The following is a 20656-nucleotide window of genomic DNA, read 5'->3' on the forward strand; positions in this document are numbered from 1 at the left end:
TATACTGCACCGTAACTTTAATAACTGCATCAACTTCAACAACTGCATTAACTCACCTATTGCACTGCAACTTTAATAGCCAATGTCAATAATTTATGCATACCTAAGTCACTTGCACTATTTTAGTCTAAATTATTATCTGTTCATATCCACCTGGACATTAATGTTCATACTATATAGTCATATGTATATATTGTTCATAGTATATACCTACTGTCATATTTTCATAGAACACACCTACTGCAAAATATTTTTATAGTCCATGCCCACTGTATTATATTCTCACTATTGTATTCTGTATTTATTCTAACTGTATATCCTGCACTTGCTAACTGCACTTCTGGTTAGACCTAAACTACATTTCGTTACACTGTACTTGTATATGTGTAATGACAATAAAGTTGAATCTAATCTAATCTAATATCAAATGAAGTAAATTAGAGACGGCTAGGATGGAGCATCTGTTAACTCCTCCCCTTCAACTGTCAGTCTGCTGCCAGTTCCATTTCAAAATGAAACGGCTCTTTTTATACATCCAATCAATTTGCAGTAAAAAACGCAAGCCATGTCCACTATTTTTCTCATTCGAAATTCCGTTTCACTCAGAAATGCATCAAAATACAAAAGCGAAAACGATCACAACTTCCACTTCACAGGGACTTTAAATAAACTGCATTGATGGATGATTTTAGATTATTTCCAACATGTTTGTGCTGGTTTCGATTTTAGCACTTTTAGGATATGGCCGACAAAAACTATTAATGTAGTCCCTGTTCAAATGGATTAGGTAAACTTTTTTTGCAAAAACCATTTTGCAAATTTAAATTAATTGCACGCTATGAAATGAAGTTGTGACAGAATGCTCAGGAATTTTGTGTAATTAGCTTATTTTTAATTAACTGAACTAGACAAGCTGCAAAAAATTCATTATTCGAGTACATGTTGCCTCAAATCACAGACATTACAAAAAAATTACTTCTGGTCACTTTGTCATTACAAATCGCTGTCAGTGTGAATTTAACCAGATAAATTACCTGTTGCTGGGAACATTTGCACGTTCATATCAGGCACATGCTGTAAACTTGCACTCAAACACACATACTCATTTGTTTGCATATATTTAAACTTGTGCAATCTACCCATTAAACCTTCATTAAGAGTTTATGACCCATAAAGCCAGAATGCTGACAGTCTTTCTACAGTCTTTTGCCAATCCCACTGAATGTGCCCCAATCCTCTACAGAGATCCGTGACCCAGAAAGAGGCAGATAGAGAGAGAACAAAAGTTACCCAGAGAAATCTCTCTCCTGTTTCCCTTCCTCTTCCTCCTGGTCCTCTTGGGCTTTCTCCTTCCTGGTGCTGTTCATCTGTCCTCAAGGTTTTATGGCACAAAATCATAGGAGCAGAAATTCATCGCTTTTCCTGTGTGCTGAAAGCACTCGAACAAACTCACACACGGTCTGCCAGTGAGCTTAGAGTTGTGCGACTTTTAGAAATGAATGTGTCTGTGTTGTTATTTAGGCGAATATTTCTATTGAAAGGTTTGGTACTGTTTGTCTTGATCAAACTTTATTGACTTTATGTGGATAGGCATCTTGTTTTCTCCATCTGAGGTCATAATTAATAGACCCTAGAAAAAAAGTAACTGTGAAGGTACAGTTTTTCCCCAGGGGAACAAAACATTTAACTGTTCCTTCAAAGGAACAAAATAGGTCCTAAGGGTACAATTATGTACCCAAAAATGATGTACGTTTTGTGCCTGCATGTAGGCTAAAGGTACAAAAGAAACCCTTAAAGGGATAGTTTACCCAAATATAAAGAAGTCATTTATTTACCCTCATGTCAATCAAAACACAAGACTCTTTCTTCTGTGGAACACGAAAGATAATATTTTGATAAATGTTGGAGTTGTTTTGTATCCAATGGGGGTCAATGTTGTTTGGTTACCAACATTCTTCAAAATATCTTGTATGAATCTGGACTCATACACGTTTGGAATGACATCATGAAATTTTCTTTTTGGGGTGAACTATCCCTTAAAGACTTAAAAAATGTACACTCCAGCAGTACCTATTAAGGATTTTTTTATTTTAAGAATAGCAGTTAGCATAAATTACATTTCATTTTGTTAATAAATTTGCCAGTGTGTAATGTAAGAAATAATATAAATGATTAGATTAACATCTTATCAACCAAATTGAGACACACATATGATGCCAACACAAAAATGTACACATAAATGACCCACAAGCACACAGAGAGGTGTCTAGCTTGTAAAAGAAATGGCAGTTTATATTTGTGTGAGTGTCTCTCTATGCATGAGTAGACATCTCATACTATTATGTTCTTTTCTGTTCTAATAAGAGTCCAAACTGAAGCTATTGCAATCTTTGGACCTTGTTGTCAGCCTGCTATAATTGCCTGCATCCAGCTAGAGGTCTCAAAGGTACAGTAAGACCAGACACTATGATCTGACCCTCATAAAACCAAACAAACAGCGATTTACTCTCCTCCCAAAACAGCCTGATCCCCAATTAGCACATTTACGGTCTGCATCAGTGAGCGACTTAGTATCAACCCGCTGAGATGATCTTCCCTTCTCCTTCTGCAAACACCTGAATTCATTTGATCCAATTAGAGCAGGCGATTTTCTTAAAGGTGCAGTAAAATGTGCAATAGAGGCGCCACCAGCAATACCAAACAAAACATTAATTACAAAAACTTTCATCTCTTGATGCTGTTTTTACAGCTGTATAAAGCAAACACCACCCCAGAGCCACATTAAACTGTCTGTGTAAACATCTCTAGCCATTTACAACCGCTCTGTCAGCTCTTTTATTTTATATCTGACCCATATTTGTTGCACTGCTGTTGTCCAAAAGCTTATTTGACCCGCTGTGAAAAATCAACACTGACTGCTTCATGCCACCATAGATGCCACAAATCAATAATCCATTAGGGACAAAAGTTTAGTGGCATACTTCTATTCCACTCAGGGTTCTTGTTGAGATAGAAAAGTGACATTTAATATCGCCTTGGTTTTTCATCCAACACAATCATTTTGACAGTGTTGTATCAAAGTGTTAACTGCATGTTTACAGTGACTTTTTCCATCGGAGGTGGCTGTACATCACTCTGTGACACGTGAACCCACTCATAAGTCTCTTCTCCTGCAACTGTGGTGGTCTCAGGCCTGCCATTGCGAATAAGTGAAAAAGTTCCAGTGGGACGCCTAATACAGCAGTCCCCTCCGTCTGCCCTTGAAGTGTTGTGCTTGGTCAGCACTCTCTCCCTGACAGAATTGGCTCCTGGGAGTCCAAACACCCACACCTCACGTCTCTCACTTCTCCCGGCAAGAAAGGAAAAGATGAAACGTGACATAAAAATACACACTGTACCTTGTCGCAGAGTGCTACATGCACATGGAAAATTACCCACAATTCGTTGAGACAATGAGACGTGCCCCTTTGTCATGTGCACCCCGAGAATGGTACACTTCGCTGTCAGAACGCATCTCCACAAGTGCGTTCCCTTAAAGTGGTATACTACAAATCAGACTGCGCCCTGTAGGGTGCCTCTTTCAACATCACACAACCCCCTGGGGAAAAAATCCCCCGCAAAAGGCAAATCCATCTTTCTCACTTAACCAAACGCCAACAAGCATCCGTCTGGCCTCAGGTGCCCGCTGTGTGATGTATGTGACATGCATGTGACTTACAGTAAGGAGTGTAAGATAAAACTCTGCCAGTCATGCACGGGTCAACAAGCGGCCCTTGAGCCGCACAGGCTGTTCAAGCAGCCCTTCAAAGTATTAATAAGTAAGAGGAACGAGCCTACAGTTCTTTAAAAACAACCATTTTTAATCTGTCCCCTGGGCCACCCGCCACCAGTCCTGCTTACCACACTCTGGTACTCCTCTTCAGACGCTGCGGTATTAGATCTGGAGATTACTTTTTTTATAACACTGCCTGCTCTTAAATAAATCATTACTTGTTTGCAGGCTCGGCTTTGACATGGGCTACTTTTGGATGTTGGCTCTCCTGGAGAGTTTTGTTTCAAGCCTGTTTGCAAATGTGTGGGGGCTTGTTTGCTTGTAGTGTCCTGATCAATTTTAGCTCTTGTTCTTACTATTCTGTGCTGAACGTGGAACTTGACACAATTGGGGGCAAACTAATTTAGGGAAACAACAGAGATTTATATTCAGAAGTGTATTGCATTTCACTCGGCTATATACAGTATATGATATGATATGATATACAGCTATATGGCTTTTGTGTGTTTAAGTGTATTTTTGGCCAGGTTATATTATTCGTAAGCCTTGTACAAGAAGAAATGTGCGTGTCTCTGTGTGATTTGTGTGTTTGTGATGAATAGAGCTCAGATTCAGGTGAGGTGCAAGTCTGCCGGGTTCAGATATATGGAAGCAGCGGGAATCAATCTGGAATATCAATTTCCAGAGAGCTGTAGCGGAGCCTTGAGTGTATGGAATAAAGCTCCTAGATTACATCCGTGGAGGGTCCGGAAAATAGGCACAGGAACAGTCATTCTTTTTCGTTCATGTGACAGCTGATCATTCACAGACAGCTGAATAGCTTAAAATGTTGTGCTTTTAACATTTGAGACCTTTTTCTCTTTTCTTTCTTTCTTTCTTTCTTTCTTTTTTCCAGTGAGTGTATATATATATATATATAAATATATATATATATTTACATATATAAATATATTCATTACAACTTTCCTTCCTTTTCCTTCGTTAACATTGGAGAAACCTGTACCTTACATTTCTTACAAATTTAAATTACATTTCCAAGAAAACTTGTTAAAACTGTAAAAATTTAAAAGGAAAATAAATGAAGAAAAACACAAGGTGCTTGAGTAGCTTGAGGTAAAGTAGCAGCATGTACCACAGTGTTCCAGTATTTCATATCAACTACCCATATAAGATGGAAACATAAAAATTTACTGTACTGTAGGAATGACCCACACGTCATTTTTATACTCATTGTCATTTCTCTCTCGCTATCTTCTGTAGGTGACTCATCTGGGACATGTGGTGACCCAGGCACACCGTCCCACAGCAGCAGAGACGAGAGTGATTTTCGTATACGCAGTAAAGTTCACTTCAGATGCTCAGTAGGCTACGAGCTCTTCGGCTCGGCAGAAAGAATGTGCTTCCCCAACGGCACCTGGTCTGGCACTCAACCCTCCTGCAAACGTAAGCACCTCCAGCACCTGACATGATACACCAGTTCCCCCTCTCACTTCTCATCTCATATATATTCTTCTTACTTTACTGCGAGTTTTATGGCTTACAGCGCTCGCCGAATGTAGAAGTAGGACATCTGAGCTCAAAACTACTTTTTTAACAAGTTTATCGCTGGATCTAAGGCTTTGTTCACACTGCAGACAAATTCGATTAGACTTAAAGCTGATCCTTTGGATTTACTGTGTGAAGAGATTCAATCTGATCTGTTTGTTCAAGTATTCTTGTGTTTATTTCTTCCGAACAAAAGTCAAATTAAGTGCTGTTGTTGTTGTTTTAACATTAGTAAATGTTTCTGCTTTACAGAAAGTAACATGTTATTATTGTATTACTAGAAAAACAGCATCCTTTTTTACTCAGTTTAATGCAAAATACAAGCCATGTTATAGTACGGAGGGCTTTTTTAAAGTGGTGATGGTGTGATACAGGTGTACGTCGCCGTACACTGACAGTAAAGGGGGTCGCACACCAGAAGCAGATACAAAGTGTCATTGTTTGAACATATTGTTTTCTACGAGTGTACACACACCGGCACCGGCATTCAGCGCCTGGTGACAGCGCTCTGCTACAACTCTGGACGCTTTTCCTGCAGCAACACAATGCACTCCTTGCATAATTTAACATTAAATTAGATGTTATTTGACTGAAATCATCTTTAATATACAAACTGACTTCACCATAAACTGCAAGATGCATTTATCTGTTTGGGAATAACAGAAAAAACACATTAATAGGTCCTAGACATGACATTGCGCTGTGCGGCTCGGCGCTTCCGCATTCTGGTGTGTGACCCCTTATAATAGAGCTGTACTGTCAGTAAATAACAGTATAAAATAGCTGACAAAATGTAATAAATTTGACTTTGAGAATTTTGACACGTTTAATCTGATAATCTTTATCAAGCTCATGGATGTAATTTAGATCAGGATTGTGAATATTTGGTGTCATATTGTTTGCTGTTTTGACTATAAAAACATTCTAAACAAAGCTGTGGACACCTGTTAATTGTTGCTCTAATAGCACAATTTTTTTTTTACTTTACAAAGGATCGCCTAGTTTTTACCTTTGCAGCTCTACTAATTGTGATAAAGGAGACCTTCCTGTTCATTTTCATAATTAAATGGCAGCCGACACCTGGCAGCCTGCTGCTTCTATATGATATGATCATATAGTCCCAAAAGTCAGTCTATCTATCAGTGACAAACAATCAAATCATCTACCCTGCAGATGATATATCACCTTCCACAATGTTACCTGATGGTTTATTTTGGTCTTTTCTCCTGTATGCCTTGTTACAGTTCTTGTACAGTAGTCCCACGCCATGTAATAAACCCACATTTCCCCCGAGGCTGTAAAGTCTACAGCACAAATGAAAGATGACTTGCCACGTCCAGCCAGTGTTTTCTCTGAAAACACGAGGCACCATCTTGTTTTCTTGCCCCGAGACCTGACTAATGGTGTTTTTCCCTTGGCTCCCACCTCCCACAAAACATAGAGTTGACATGACCCAGACCATTGTGCCGGGATGCTTTTTGAGGAATGGCAATTGGCAGATGGTTACATGGACTAAATAAGGGTGAAGGCGATCCGCCCCCCGCCGCAAAATGACAAGCCCTGAGGGAGTCGCAATAGTCAGCATGTCATCGTGAGACAAAGAAGAGTGCTCAAGCTCGCTGTCATGGGGTGTACTGCAAACATAGTCATTTTAACAACTGCACGCTGAGATGATACCTTACTGAATGGAAGTTTGCTGTCGCGGTCAAGAACAGGGAAGAACATTTTGGCCTTAGATTTAGACCGTTATTTCCCTCTATCTCAACTCTAATAAGGTGCTTTTTGTTTGTTTGTTCTTTGGTCCTTTGATCTACAAAACACATCTTATCAAGTCTTGCAGGAGCTTTTTTCTATTAGGAATAAAGTCTCTAGTTCTTATTCTCTCTAGTAGCCAGGCCAAAAGTGATGTCCGGTATATTTGTAAAGTATTGTCCATCTGGTTATATTAAAACATCAGTATGGTATAAAAAACACTCTTTATCTTACAAAAATCCAAAAACTGTATACTATAGACTATGGATGCACCGAATGTTCGGCGACCGAACCTGTTCGGCTGAAAATAGCAACAAAAAGCATGACTTGTGATACGATCAAGCAGCAACCAGCGCAGAGAGAGAGAGAGAAAGAGAGACAGGCATGCCACGAAAAATTTGGCAGTGTTTATGAAGCTTTTTAAAGCTTGCCGCGCAAGAGTACATTTCCGAATGAAACGTCTTTACCGGTCTGTAACTTCAGGAGAGGAGAGACGTGAACTGTGGCTGTCAGTCAGCATCAGTCAGAACTGCTTGCATTGGATGTTTTTTCAATCATTTCGCAATGTAACTTATAATAATCCAACATTTTTTCGTTTTATTGTATTTTAAGCCTATAGGCCTAATGTTGAATAACACATTTTAATGAACTGTTTTGTCGTAGGGATACAGTGTAACTTACATTGTATTCTTTTAGCAGGGACAGTGCTACATTTTAGTTTTAATTGACTTTGTTTTGCTCAATTTTATTTTAAGTTGTGTTGTATTGAGTTAAGTTGTCTTGTAGCAAGACAAATTATAAAAAGCACATTTTGACCATTCAGTTTATGCAATAGTGAAAAAAATGGCTAAATAAATGCGCACCTGACCCACAGTTAACATCTGGTCTGTTTTTGGCTAGTGGCTAATAATTTAACTATTTATATTTAATTTATCCATCCATCCATTTTCTAACGCTTATCCGGGGCCGGGTCGCGGGGGCAGCAGTCTAAGCAGAGATGCCCAGACATCCCTCACCCTAGACACTTCCTCCAGCTCTTCCGGGGGGACACCGAGGCGTTCCCAGGCCAGCCGGGAGACATAGTCCCACCAGCGTGTCCTAGGTCTTCCCCGGGGTCTCCTCCCGGTCGGACGGGCCCGGAGCACCTTCCGGGGAAGGCGTCCAGTAGGCATCCATAACAGATGCCCAAGCCACCTCAGCTGACCCCTCTCGATGTGGAGGAGCAGGGGCTCTACTCCGAGCTCCTCCCGGGTGACCGAGCTTCTCACCCTATCTCTAAGGGATCGCCCAGCCACCCTGCGGAGGAAGCTCATTTCAGCCGCCTGTATCCGGGATCTTGTCCTTTCGGTCATGACCCAAAGCTCATGACCATAGGTGAGAGTAGGAACGTAGATTGACCGGTAAATTGAGAGCTTCGCCTTGCAGCTCAGCTCTTTCTTCACCACGACGGACCGGTACATCGACCGCATTACTGCAGAAGCTGCACCGATCCGTCTGTCAATCTCCCGTTCCATCCTTCCCTCACTCGTGAACAAGACCCTGAGATACTTGAACTCCTCCACTTGAGGAAGGAACTCTCCACCAACCTGAAGTGGGCAAGCCACCCTTTTCCGACTGAGGACCATGGCCTCGGATTTGGAGGTACTGATTTTCATTCCAGCCGCTTCACACTCTGCTGTAAACCGTCCCAGTGCATGCTGAAGGTCCTGGTTTGAAGGGGCCAACACGGCAACATCATCCGCAAATAGCAGAGACGAGATCGTGTGGTCCCCAAACCTGACACCCTCCGGCCCCTGGCTGCGCCTAGAAATTCTGTCCATAAAAATTACGAACAGAACCGGTGAGAAAGGGCAGCCCTGCCGGAGTCCGACATGCACTGGGAACAAGTCCGACTTACTGCCGGCAATGCGAACCAAGCTCCTGTTTCGGCCGTACAGGGACCTGACAGCCCTTAGCAAAGGACCACAGACCCCATACTCCCGAAGCACCCTCCACAGGATGCCACGAGGAACACAGTCGAATACCTTCTCCAAATCCACAAAACACATGTGGATTGGTTGAGCAAACTCCCATGAACCCTCCAGCACCCTATAGAGGGTGTAGAGCTGGCCAGCGTTCCACGGCCTGGACAAAAACCACACTGTTCCTCCTGAATCCGAGGTTCTACTATCGGCCGTATTCTCCTCTCCAGTACCCTGGCATAGACTTTCCCGGGAAGGCTGAGGAGTGTGATCCCCCTGTAGTTGGAACACACCCTCCGGTCCCCCTTCTTAAAAAGAGGGACCACCACCCCGGTCTGCCATCCCAGAGGCACTGTCCCCGACCGCCACGCGATGCTGCAGAGGCGTGTCAGCCAAGACAGCCCCACAACATCCAGAAGCTTGAGGTACTCAGGGTGAATCTCATCCACCCTCGGTGCCTTGCCACTGAGGAGTTTCTTGACTACCTCAGTGGCTTCGGCTTGGGTGATGGACGAGTCCACCTCTGAGCCCTCAGCCTCTGCTTCCTCAATGGAGGACGTGACGGTGGGATTGAGGAGATCCTCGAAGTACTCCTTCCACCGTCCGACGACATCCCCAGTTGAGGTCAACAGCCTCCCACCTCCACTGTAAACAGCGTTGGTAGGGCACTGTTTCCCTCTCCTGAGGCGCCGGACGGTTTGCCAGAATCTCTTCGAGGCCAGTCGATAGTCCTTCTCCATGGCCTCACCAAACTCCTCCGAGGCCCGAGTTTTTGCCTCCACAACCACCCGGGCAGCAGTCCGCTTGGCCTGCCGGTACCTGTCAGCTGCCTCAGGAGTCCCACAATCCATCCAGGCCCGATAAGACTCCTTCTTCAGCTTGACGGTTTCCCTTACTTCCGGTGTCCACCACCGGGTTCGGGGATTCCCGCCTCAACAGGCAACGGAGACCTTACGGCCACAGCTCCGAGTGGCCGCTTCGACAATGGAGGCGGAGAACATGGTCCACTCGGACTCAATGTCTCCAGTCTCCCTCGGGATCTGGTTGAAGCTCTGCCGGAGGTGGGAGTTAAAGATCTCTCTGACAGGAGACTCGGCCAGGCGTTCCCAGCAGACCCTTACAGTACGTTTGGGTCTGACGAGTCTGTCCAGCTTCCTCTCCTGCCATCGGATCCAACTCACCACCAGGTGGTGATCAGTTGACAGCTCCGCCCCTCTCTTAACCCGAGTGTCCAAAACATATGGTCGCAGGTCAGATGAAACGACCACAAAGTCGATCATCGACCTGCGGCCTAGGGTGTCCTGGTGCCACGTGCACTGATGGACACCCTTATGCTTGAATATGGTGTTCGTTATAGACAAACTGTGACTAGCACAGAAGTCCAATAACTGAACAACGCTCGGGTTCAGATCAGGGGGGCCGTTCCTCCCAATCACGCCCCTCCAGGTGTCACTGTCGTTGCCGACATGGGCGTTGAAGTCCCCCAGTAGGACGACGGAGTCCCCAGTCGGAGTACTTTCCAGCACCCCTCCCAGAGACTCCAAGAAGGTCGGGTACTCTGCACTGCCGTTTGGCCCGTAGGCACAAACAACAGTGAGAGACCTAACCCCGACCCGTAGGCGCAGGGAAACGACCCTCTCGTTCACCGGGGTAAACTCCAACACATGGCGGGAGAGCTGGGGGGCTATAAGTAGACCCACACCAGCCCGCCGCCTCTCCCCATGGGCAACTCCAGAGTGATGAAGTGTCCATCCTCTCTCGAGGAGTGTGGTTCCAGAGCCCAAGTCATGCGTAGAGTTGATCCCGACTATCTCTAGTCGGAACCTCTCAACCTCACGCACCATCTCAGGCTCCTTCCCCGCCAGCGAGGTGACGTTCCACGTCCCTAGAGCTAGCTTCCGTGTCCAGGGATCGGGCTGTCGAGGCACTCTCCTCCGACTGCCGCCCGATCCACTACGCACCGACCCCCTATGGTCCCTCCCGCACGTGGTGAGCCCACGGGAAGGCGGCCCCACGTCGCTCCTTCGGGCTGAGCCCGGCCGGACCCCGTGGGGAAAGGCCCGGCCACCAGGCGCTCGCATGCGAGCTCCGACCCCGGCCTGGCTCCAGGGTGGTGCCCCGGTTGCGCCATACCGGGCGACGTCACGGTCCTTGTTATTTTCAATGTCATAAGGGGTTTTTGAACCACTCTTAGTCTGACCCGTCGCTTAGGACCTGTTTGCCTTGGGAGACCCTACCAGGGCATATAGCCCCCGACATCATAGCTCCTAGGGTCACTCGGGTACTCAAACCCCTCCACCACGTTAAGGTGGCGGTTCAAGGAAGGGATATTTAATTTAGTTTATGTTAATATTCATTTGTGTTATTATTTTACTGTATAATAATTGTATTAAATAAACAATTTGTTGAATTTTATTGTAAGTTCATTTTATTAAATAAACAATTAGTTGAATGGGTCCTTGGATTCGGTCGCATTTAAAGAAACCGTATGGTACATTGACATCTAGTGATTGAGCTTGCTATAGCAGTCTAAATTCTAAATATTGGAGAGACAAATTTAGCCAAGTAACTGTTCTTCGTTTTATTGTTATTAGAAATCATTTTTGTGAATGTGTACCGGAAGTTCAGTGGGGTCACAAAATTGCGCATGTGTAGTAATGTTTGTTTAGTTTGATAAGACATGCATAGAAATGCATAGAAAACTAAAAGGTTAAGAGAAATAATGCATTGACTTCAAAATGTTTTTGAATGTTTTCTTTTTAAATTGGACATCACATTTGGCCACTGCTATATATAAGCTGAAGATATATAAATTGTACATTATCTCTCATGTTCATCTCTCAATTATACCTTTTTCTAAACGAATCCAGCTGTACAGTGTGGGAACCCTGGGACGCCCAGCAACGGACGGCTGTACCGACTTGACGGCACCACCTTCTCACACTCAGTCATTTACTCCTGCATGGATGGCTACCTGCTGAGCGGCTCCACCACACGACAGTGCCAAGCCAATGGCACCTGGTCTGGCACAATGCCCAATTGCACCTGTAAGTATGAAACATGCTTTGCAGGAAATTTCAACAGGAATTGATTTAATTTAATTGTGCTTTTCAGACCTTGAAGTCTTTCTTACAGTTCACAAAAGTTTCATTCAGGCACCACCATGAGAGTAACCGGCATTCCTTTGAATACAAATGGTGGTCTTCAGAGAAGTGTTCTGTTGTTGAAGAATTGGATGCGAATTTCTGAAATTGCAGGTGTCTTGGAGGTAGCAACAACAGGTCATGACAGTTCCTCCCCTGCCTCAGTTTTATGTATCCATCAGTTCTTTCCGATTTTAATAATGCTCCTATGGATACAATTATGTCCAGTACTTGTTTAGCTCTACAAAGAATAATCATGTATTTGTCTCATGTTTTAATATGCAGTGCCTTAATGCAATCATTGCAGGATATCTGGTAACCTAAGATTAAGTGTCATGCTCAAAGGCACATTGGTTATAGCCTGCAGATTTTGCTTGCGGGTGTGAATAATTCACTTTTCAGTTCAGACGTTCAGACTCCTCTCCTCAGGGGAATGCACTAATAATAAATTGTTCTCACATGTGCACATGCTTGCTTTGTTGTTTTAACATTTGAAAAAAGAAAAAGAAATGTGGAGCAAAAAATGCAATTTGCTACGCATTATTCCCCATCTTGCAGAACTGCTTGGATGTGGAGGTTGCATAGACTGTACAATTTGTCTTATTTTACTGGACCTGTGTAGTATTACACTTTCATTGTGATCCAGCTATCCGATTCAGCTTTTTCAAATGACGAGAGCGTGCATGGCTGCACATCTGGCTGTTGAATACGTCTGCTTAAAGAAATCTTCACCATTTGAATATCATTTAATAATTACTTCGAGCATGGCCGACGGAGAATACATAAACAAATCTGAACTAATTCAGAGGTTTCAGTAATACTGAATCAAACACGGGCTTTTGTGAAGAAATATATGTGACCCAGTCTGTGAAAACCCAGCTAAAGTCATTCTTTTGTGATTGACTGTTTTACAGATAAAATCATCCTACATCATGTAAATAACATTCTGTTTAAACATAACCTTGAGATCTTTATTATTGACTGAGTAATTCCATGTCAAAGATTGAAAATATTGTACAATTAATGAATGAAACCAAACTTGATGCTCATGGTCTTATAATTAGATTGAGACTTTAGCATTCATTTTCAGACATGGTCACATATTCGTCAATTATTTTATTTATGTAAGTTTTTTCTGTCAAAAATAAATCAAATCCTTTTCATTGTCACTCAACCATATACACATGTTCAACAGTAGGTGAAAAACTCGGGTTCTGTTCCGACCAACATGGCAGTATAACAGAAATAAGATAACAATTACAATACTTTTTCTGTACACATTTACACGATAGACATTTTTGTCAAGTGTTTAAACATACGACAAGTGATTAACATATCTAAAACATATAACTACGCTGCACCAAATATACACATTACGTGTGTAATGTACAGTGATTGGTAAGTATTTGTAGTATGTGCAGAAAAAGAGTTTACACATTCGGTTAGTGTTAGAGTTCTTATTTTATAATGTACACATATATAATAATGAATTATTCACTCGGCATCGAATAATGGATTCTAGGGTAATAATGAGGGAAAAAGATTCATTTGTAAGTCCGCTCACATATATATGTATTCTGATTGTCTTGGAGATGAAAGTCATGATGAACAGCAAAAACACTAATAAATAGCTAAGCCTGCTTAAAGTTGGCATTATCATTCATAACCGCATTCGTAAATGTAGGTTCTCCCTAAACTGTGGGAGCTGCAATCCGACAAAACGTTTTTTGTACGAAAATGGGCCGAAACTGACTTTGATTGATGTGCCTCTACATGTGTTTATTGAGCGGGCCAAGTGTAGTGATACACGACCCAGTCCAAGGGAGGAGTCACATTAACATTTCACGTCAGCCATTTCTCAACATCGCTGGCATGTTTATGTGTGAGACCGTTGATGGATTTTACAAAACATAATTTTCCGTCGTTTTCCAAAAGACACAAAACAAGAACTCAAGGGTGACAAATAAGTAATGGTCCGCTATAAATCAATAGAGAAAATTAAGATGTTACGTCTGGGAAATAATTAAATAAATGCTGTGACGGAATGAGATTTTGTCAGCCGCAGCAAAGTGCAAAACCGCAGGTCTGTTTTCCGTGGATTCATCTGAATTCCGGCAGCGGCGCGTTCTTTCTCGCATTATTCCAACCCCAACCTTTTATTTATCCATTGGAAGAAATAATCATTTTAAAAGATTCGCAGAATTGATTCCAAGATATACCTCAGAGACACCATTGGAAAGGGAGCCGTGTTCGGTTGCCGCTATTGATTTCTTTCCATAATAATAAGATCTATCATTTCAAATGAAATGCCAGGCTTTCCAAACATTGCCGCAGTGTAAATGAGTTGTTAAAGATGATTTGTGAATGTGGCTCCCCGGGGTTTGTTTCGATAGTTTCAATCACACTGCCACAAAAAGGGTGATATTGTCATATTTTATATTAGATATGGAATAAAGATCAACGTTCTTGTTGTCGGGAGCTTACACATTTTGACTCATTTGACGTAAATCAGGTATGAAGGAAAGCTTAGTGTTGTTCCTGTTAAAACATTTTCTGTCATCTCTCTAAGTACAGTGTGTCTACTGTGATCTTTTTCAGTGATCAACTGCGGCGACCCCGGAGTGCCAGCCAATGGCCTGAGATATAATGAAGACGTTACTATTGGACAAAACATCACCTACATGTGTCAGCCTGGCTACACCATGGAAACTGACAGTTTGCCCATCATAACTTGTACCGGTAACGGTACCTGGAATGCTCCTGTGCCTTTCTGTAAAGGTAAAATTACATTTATTCACTTAGCACATTTTATTCAAAGCGATTTACAAAAGAGAGAGCATTCAACATTTTGTTAATCCCACGTTACGTTTATATGAATGCATTTAGTAGATGCTTTTGTCTCAAGCAGCGGTGCATTCAAGGTGTACATTTTTATCAAAATGTGTTTTCTCACGACCTTTGCATTGCACCTTTGCATTCACAATGCTATTAAATGAAATTTGCTTTTGGTATAATTGTCTGCCAAATGCATAAAAAACATGCAAAAAATGTTCTATTCCAAGTAAAGCCAAATAGCTGTATTGTTTAGAACTCGCACTGATATATCTTCACATCTGGCCCCAATCGCCCCAAGCATTCTATGCACAGATGCTACTCCCGGAGTGAGCTGAGGTTTTCCAGCTTTGCGTCTTTGCCGTTGTGATGGATGTCTTGTTTGGCGCTAAAAAACTAATGTTTTGCTACCCTTGTAAGTCATATTTTATTACGTGATTGGGCTACAACGTGTTTTCTCAACCAATCATCAAGCTAGACAAACAACATTCCCACGACACATTTGTCCACGGAGACTTCCCCCCTTAGGCCCACGTCGTCCCTATGAATATTTTATTCAGCTTTGACCTGCGAGCCCTTGCGTTTCTCGTAATTAATTTTACAGCAGCACAAATCATTCCCGTCATCATTCTCCAACCCGATGAAACGGTGTTGAATATATCAAGTGATGTGAAATTGAATTTCAGGTTTTTGGTTGCATTTCTGATACTCACCAATGCTCTGGCCTAGCAGGCTGTTTTGCAAAGCTCATTTAGATAGACACAGATGTCTCATTTATTCGGCTCCAACCTCCTCCTGTTTCTTAGAGGACATGATGTGCATACATATCTAAAGAGGCTTGAACTTCATATCTTCAGTCTGAACGCCACAGACGCTATTAATATGCGTATACTGGAGTTCAGTGAAAATGCAACCACCTCTGGATATTCAGATCCCTTGATAGGCTCTTCTCTGAAGTCTGTTAGATTCTCTTTTTTTGCCAGTTTTGTAAATGCAATCGGTTTAAAAAGTAAAAGCACTATAATTCATCAAAATAACACAATTTGAGGGATTCTTGTCTGTAGCACAACGTTTATTGAAAGTTAATTATTCTAATTCTAATCCCTAACCTTAATTATGGGCATATATATATATTAAAAAGGGAATTAAATTTTAGCAGCAGTTGTAATTATTCATTAGCCTAGGGGCCTCAATCAGGTCCAGTTCTCATGAACTCTGTTTAATAGAGGCCATGGGTAATTAAGTAATGATTAATATACAGAATCAGGGTTTATTAGAAGTGTATCGCATCATATAAGAGTGAATTTGATAGACAGCTCATATTGTGGATAAAGTTTTTAGCAGGCAGTGACTGTTTTCATTGATCTCATCATAATGAAAACGTACAGACTGGAACTTTACCATGGTATAGAAAGTGTGCGAGTCTAAAATTGGGGTGTCCCGAGTATCGGGACATGAGTCATCATGTGCGCCCATTTGAACAAGGAATTGGCTTCCTGTCTGCTAAAGTGTGATTGATTTTAAAGCCTCATGTGGTACCTGATCACCAGACTGTACAGAGTTGGTGTGGCAGTTATTGGGAAAGATGGGGCGTCTAAGACAGATATAGCATTCGGCTGATTCGGTAGTGCTGAATTTTCTTCTCTGTTTAATGTAACACGGTCATCAGCAGGTTAGCGATTTGACAGAAATCTCCAATACATGTAGAATGGGTGAAATCCTACACTTGATCAAAATCTGTGTCTTGTTTTTCCAGTAAAAATATTTTATTCATAATTTATATTTGACCCTCAGCGACTCAAGCATTGCTATTGATGATGTATTATTTTCTTCTGCTAAACATGTTAGAAGTGTGCTGGGTGTAAAAAAGCATGAATTTATGCATATTTTGCTTTGGGGTTAGTTTAAGTGGTGCAACATTTCACCAGAATAATTAAGTATAAAAGTACATATGCTTTCACAGAAAGCTAGGAGGCGGAAATTTGGATATGTTTATCTCTGAACTTCCCTCTGCCAAATGTTTTATTCAGTATTCCTACACATTTGTGAACCCCCTGAAAATGTATATTTAAAAACCTGCTGCACCTGCTGCATTGACTTCCGATAAAGCCTTTCCAGTGGGCTTTAAAATCTCTTTACAAAAGTCTAAATCTGTATGTTCATCTCAGAGCTACATAGAAATATAAGCTTTGTTAATGTGATGTACGTTACATTATTAATGTACTGCACAGTGCACAAATCATTTTTCAGTTTACGCTGTACTTCATTTTCATTTCTCTCCTTAGCCGTCACATGTCCAGCTCCTCTGCCCATCTCAAACGGCCTGCTGGAGGGTCGTGACTTTGAGTGGGGCACCAGCGTGAGTTACAGCTGCTCCCCGGGCTACGAGCTCTCCTTCCCCGCCATTCTCACCTGTGTGGGCAACGGCACATGGAGTGGTGAGGTGCCGCAGTGCTTGCGTGAGTACTGTATTTGTCTATTAATATTAATCAAAGTCTGTTTTAACCCTGCAGGGGCTTGCAACTCCATGCAGGCTTCAAGCAGCTTTCCTGAAAGCAGAAATGCCTACTCTGCATTAGTTTTGGCAGATGGAAGGAACGTGATGATCAGGCGTTAAATGACTGATTACATCATTATTGAACACATATGTAAAACATTAAGAACCTCCATTGATTCTGTTGGAATAAATGGCTGTGTTTGTATTCTGGAACATATACAGTAAAACGATTCAGACCTTTATGTAGAAACAAGGCAATCCATATTTTTTTTTCTTCTTTTCTTTTTTTCTTTTTTTTTGCTGTATGAAGAAAGTGTGCTTCTGACTTGATCAGGGTACTTTTTTGTTTCATTTTCTTTTTCACTATTATTTTATGTCATGACAGCACATCTATAATTCATCAGGAAAACCATGTTTATTGTGCTTCAGTAGATCCCAGACAGAGTCTGACCAGAATATTTTGTGTACGATGGATTATTCTGGTAGTAACGTCAAGCATGTTATTGATTATGTTTCTCTATTGATTAGGTCTATTGCTCTCCTGACAGTTGTTAACCCATGAACCCTTGCGGCTTTGGACTTTCCCCCAGTGTTGTTTGGTTATGTTTGGAATAGCACTGCTACCATACCTGTATAGAATACTTTGACTTACTCCATTTGCCAGCTTTGTATACCGCAAAGCACTTGACTTGACTTTCCATGTTCAGGCTAGAGATGATGAATTAACCAGATGTACTGTAGCCATACTACTGTTACAGACATTCCGTGAAATAATGCCTACATTTTCACTTGCTATTTTTAAAGAATTATAGCAAGCAATATTCTGTAAATGGTGGGACTGGTTTTCCGTTCCAAACAAAGCCTTTTAGTATTCCTCATTATTCTTTTTGTCTTTTTCTCTCTTAGTGGCACATGAAATAGTGCATATAAAAGATAAAGTGGCACCTCTATGTTTTCGTTCGCATGGTTGTTTTAGTCTGTACAGAAGAAATTAAAAAAGCAATAATAAAAAAATAAAAGGGATAAAGTGAAACATTTTTCGGCATCTCACATGAAACTGATAGAAATGAGTGTACGATAATAATTCATCTTTATACGATTTTTATCCTCTCTGTGTTTTGTAGCCAAGTTCTGCGGGGATCCTGGAATCCCTGCCTTCGGCTCCAGGGAAGGCCGCAGTTTCATCTACCAGTCAGAGGTTTTATTTAGCTGCATGGCCCCCTACATCCCTGTGGGCAGCACTACACGCATTTGCCAGGCTGATGGCACCTGGAGTGGATCCCACCCTCGCTGTATAGGTAAATAATTGCAGATAAGTGCTATATCACTGTATTGCTCCCTGAACTCTCTCTCTCTCTTCGAAGGCGATTTGGAAAAAAGCGTCTGCTAAGTGTAAATGTACAGGTACGTGTCGCTGTTTCTTTTGCGACCCACCCCACTTCAAGATATTAGGCCTCACAATGCAAAACAATATCCGATGCTATTTTTCCTACATATTTAATTAACTTCCGTATTTTTCTCTAAATTAAATCAAAGCCTAAAATACAGCTAAGAATAGCGATATACGAAACACTGGTCTGAATGCATGTGTATGTGCATGTATTTGGACAGGTTTCTTTACATTGTGCTACCATACGGATGGTAAAAGCAAGTGTACAATGTAAATTAATTGTGAAAGGGACTACATGATGCTAATTTGAAAATGTATAGTGTAGATAGGTTTATGTGAGGGTTAGGGAACAGCATATATGGTTTGTCAAGTCATTATGTCAGCAAAGTCACGTTGCAGTGTGAAAACAACTGTGTTCAGAGGTTGCTCTTTCCTTCTTTTATAATTTAGCGACATTGTGAAACTCCTAAGGTCTTCTCAGTGTCTACCAATATCTAATGCCTTTATGATTCTGTTTTTACATTATCAGAGGGAGTTGATTCATTTGAAGTGTCATTTGACCTCCCTTTATACATTATGTGCCAAATGTACAATCTACAAGCAAAACCGAAGCAATTGGGGTAAATTAAGTCATTTTGTCAGAGTGTCTCTCAAGCTTTTCACGGTGCAATTTAGGAGAGCCTCTAAAGTCAAGAAAATTAAGCTAAGTGGTCAGATCTTGCACTTGGAATCTCAAGTTGTGCCACGAATAGCACTAGTCAGTAACTGTAGCCGTCTTTTGATTACCACCCACAACCAGAACTTCTTTTTTGTTTGTTGCTCAGTGCACAAATAAGCTCAAAAGTATTTAGCAACAACTCCAAAGAAATCAATGCCCTCCCACTGCCCTATCAAACCAGGCAGGTGCTGCTCCAAACAGCCTCCATGCTGTTGATAGAATTACGTGGGGAACAGCAAAGCTGCTCCTTGTGCCCTCAGTGTGGCTGAATAGAGAGGCAAGTTTCAGTAAGAAGTGCAGAACTGAAGCCAGGTGAAACTAAATTGCATCAGATAGAAAACTTTAACTTGTATTGGTTGCTGGCAATGTCAGGTCTTGAGAAGATGAGAACACTCTATATGCCTGGCCTGATGAGCTTCTCAGACATATGGAGGATTGAAACAGTGAGACGTTACCTGATCAAACTTACATAATCAAATTTATTTAACCTTAACTTTTACACTTAAAAAATAAATCTAGCCTTATGAGGACTTGAGGCGGACCCCCCTCCATTCAGGCCGCCATGTTGTGATGACATAACGGTGTTATTGTAGTTCCATTTGGTGCTGTTAGAGCTGCAAACATTACACGTTTCTTCAACCTTTAAGTTCTAGGAATTGAATAAAGGCCATTAAAATTCATGCAGATGTTACTTCAAATCATTTTAAAAGCATTTTCCTTGGCTTGTACATTCATTACGGAGACGTATACTATTATAGTAGCAGCGTGTTCTTGTCTGAAATACAACAGAGACGGCTCTTGGTAAATAACAGCTATCTTGCTTATAATTCAAGCCATATAATGCTGGACAAGGCAGGAACAGACACAAGTGAAGAGTAGTGTCGATGCGAGCTGCATAACTACTCTCCGTAAATACGCATTTTCTGAAAGCATTAGGGAGACAAATCATATGTTTTTTGTCCGAACCACTATTTAATGTTAGAAAACCCTTCATCTAATATAAATTTAATGAAAATAATTTTTTTTAAACACATCAAATGTACCTC

The 20656-nt window shown here is 41.6% G+C and overlaps 1 protein-coding gene across 1 annotated transcript in view; it reads left to right on the plus strand.

The window, feature by feature from the left end:
* Positions 1-20656, plus strand: part of csmd3b (CUB and Sushi multiple domains 3b) — a gene marked incomplete at both ends in the record, with an annotated part of 310902 nt that overhangs the window by 276542 nt on the left and 13704 nt on the right. Inside the window, 5 exons of the mRNA XM_079485065.1 lie at positions 5033-5215; positions 11901-12077; positions 14772-14951; positions 17291-17464; positions 18627-18800. Of these exons, the coding sequence (XP_079341191.1) occupies positions 5033-5215; positions 11901-12077; positions 14772-14951; positions 17291-17464; positions 18627-18800 (888 nt within the window). The remainder of the gene's footprint in view (positions 1-5032; positions 5216-11900; positions 12078-14771; positions 14952-17290; positions 17465-18626; positions 18801-20656) is intronic.

This window comes from Barbatula barbatula (genome assembly GCF_947034865.1).
Source record: "Barbatula barbatula genome assembly, chromosome: 21".
NCBI lineage: Eukaryota > Metazoa > Chordata > Actinopteri > Cypriniformes > Nemacheilidae > Barbatula > Barbatula barbatula.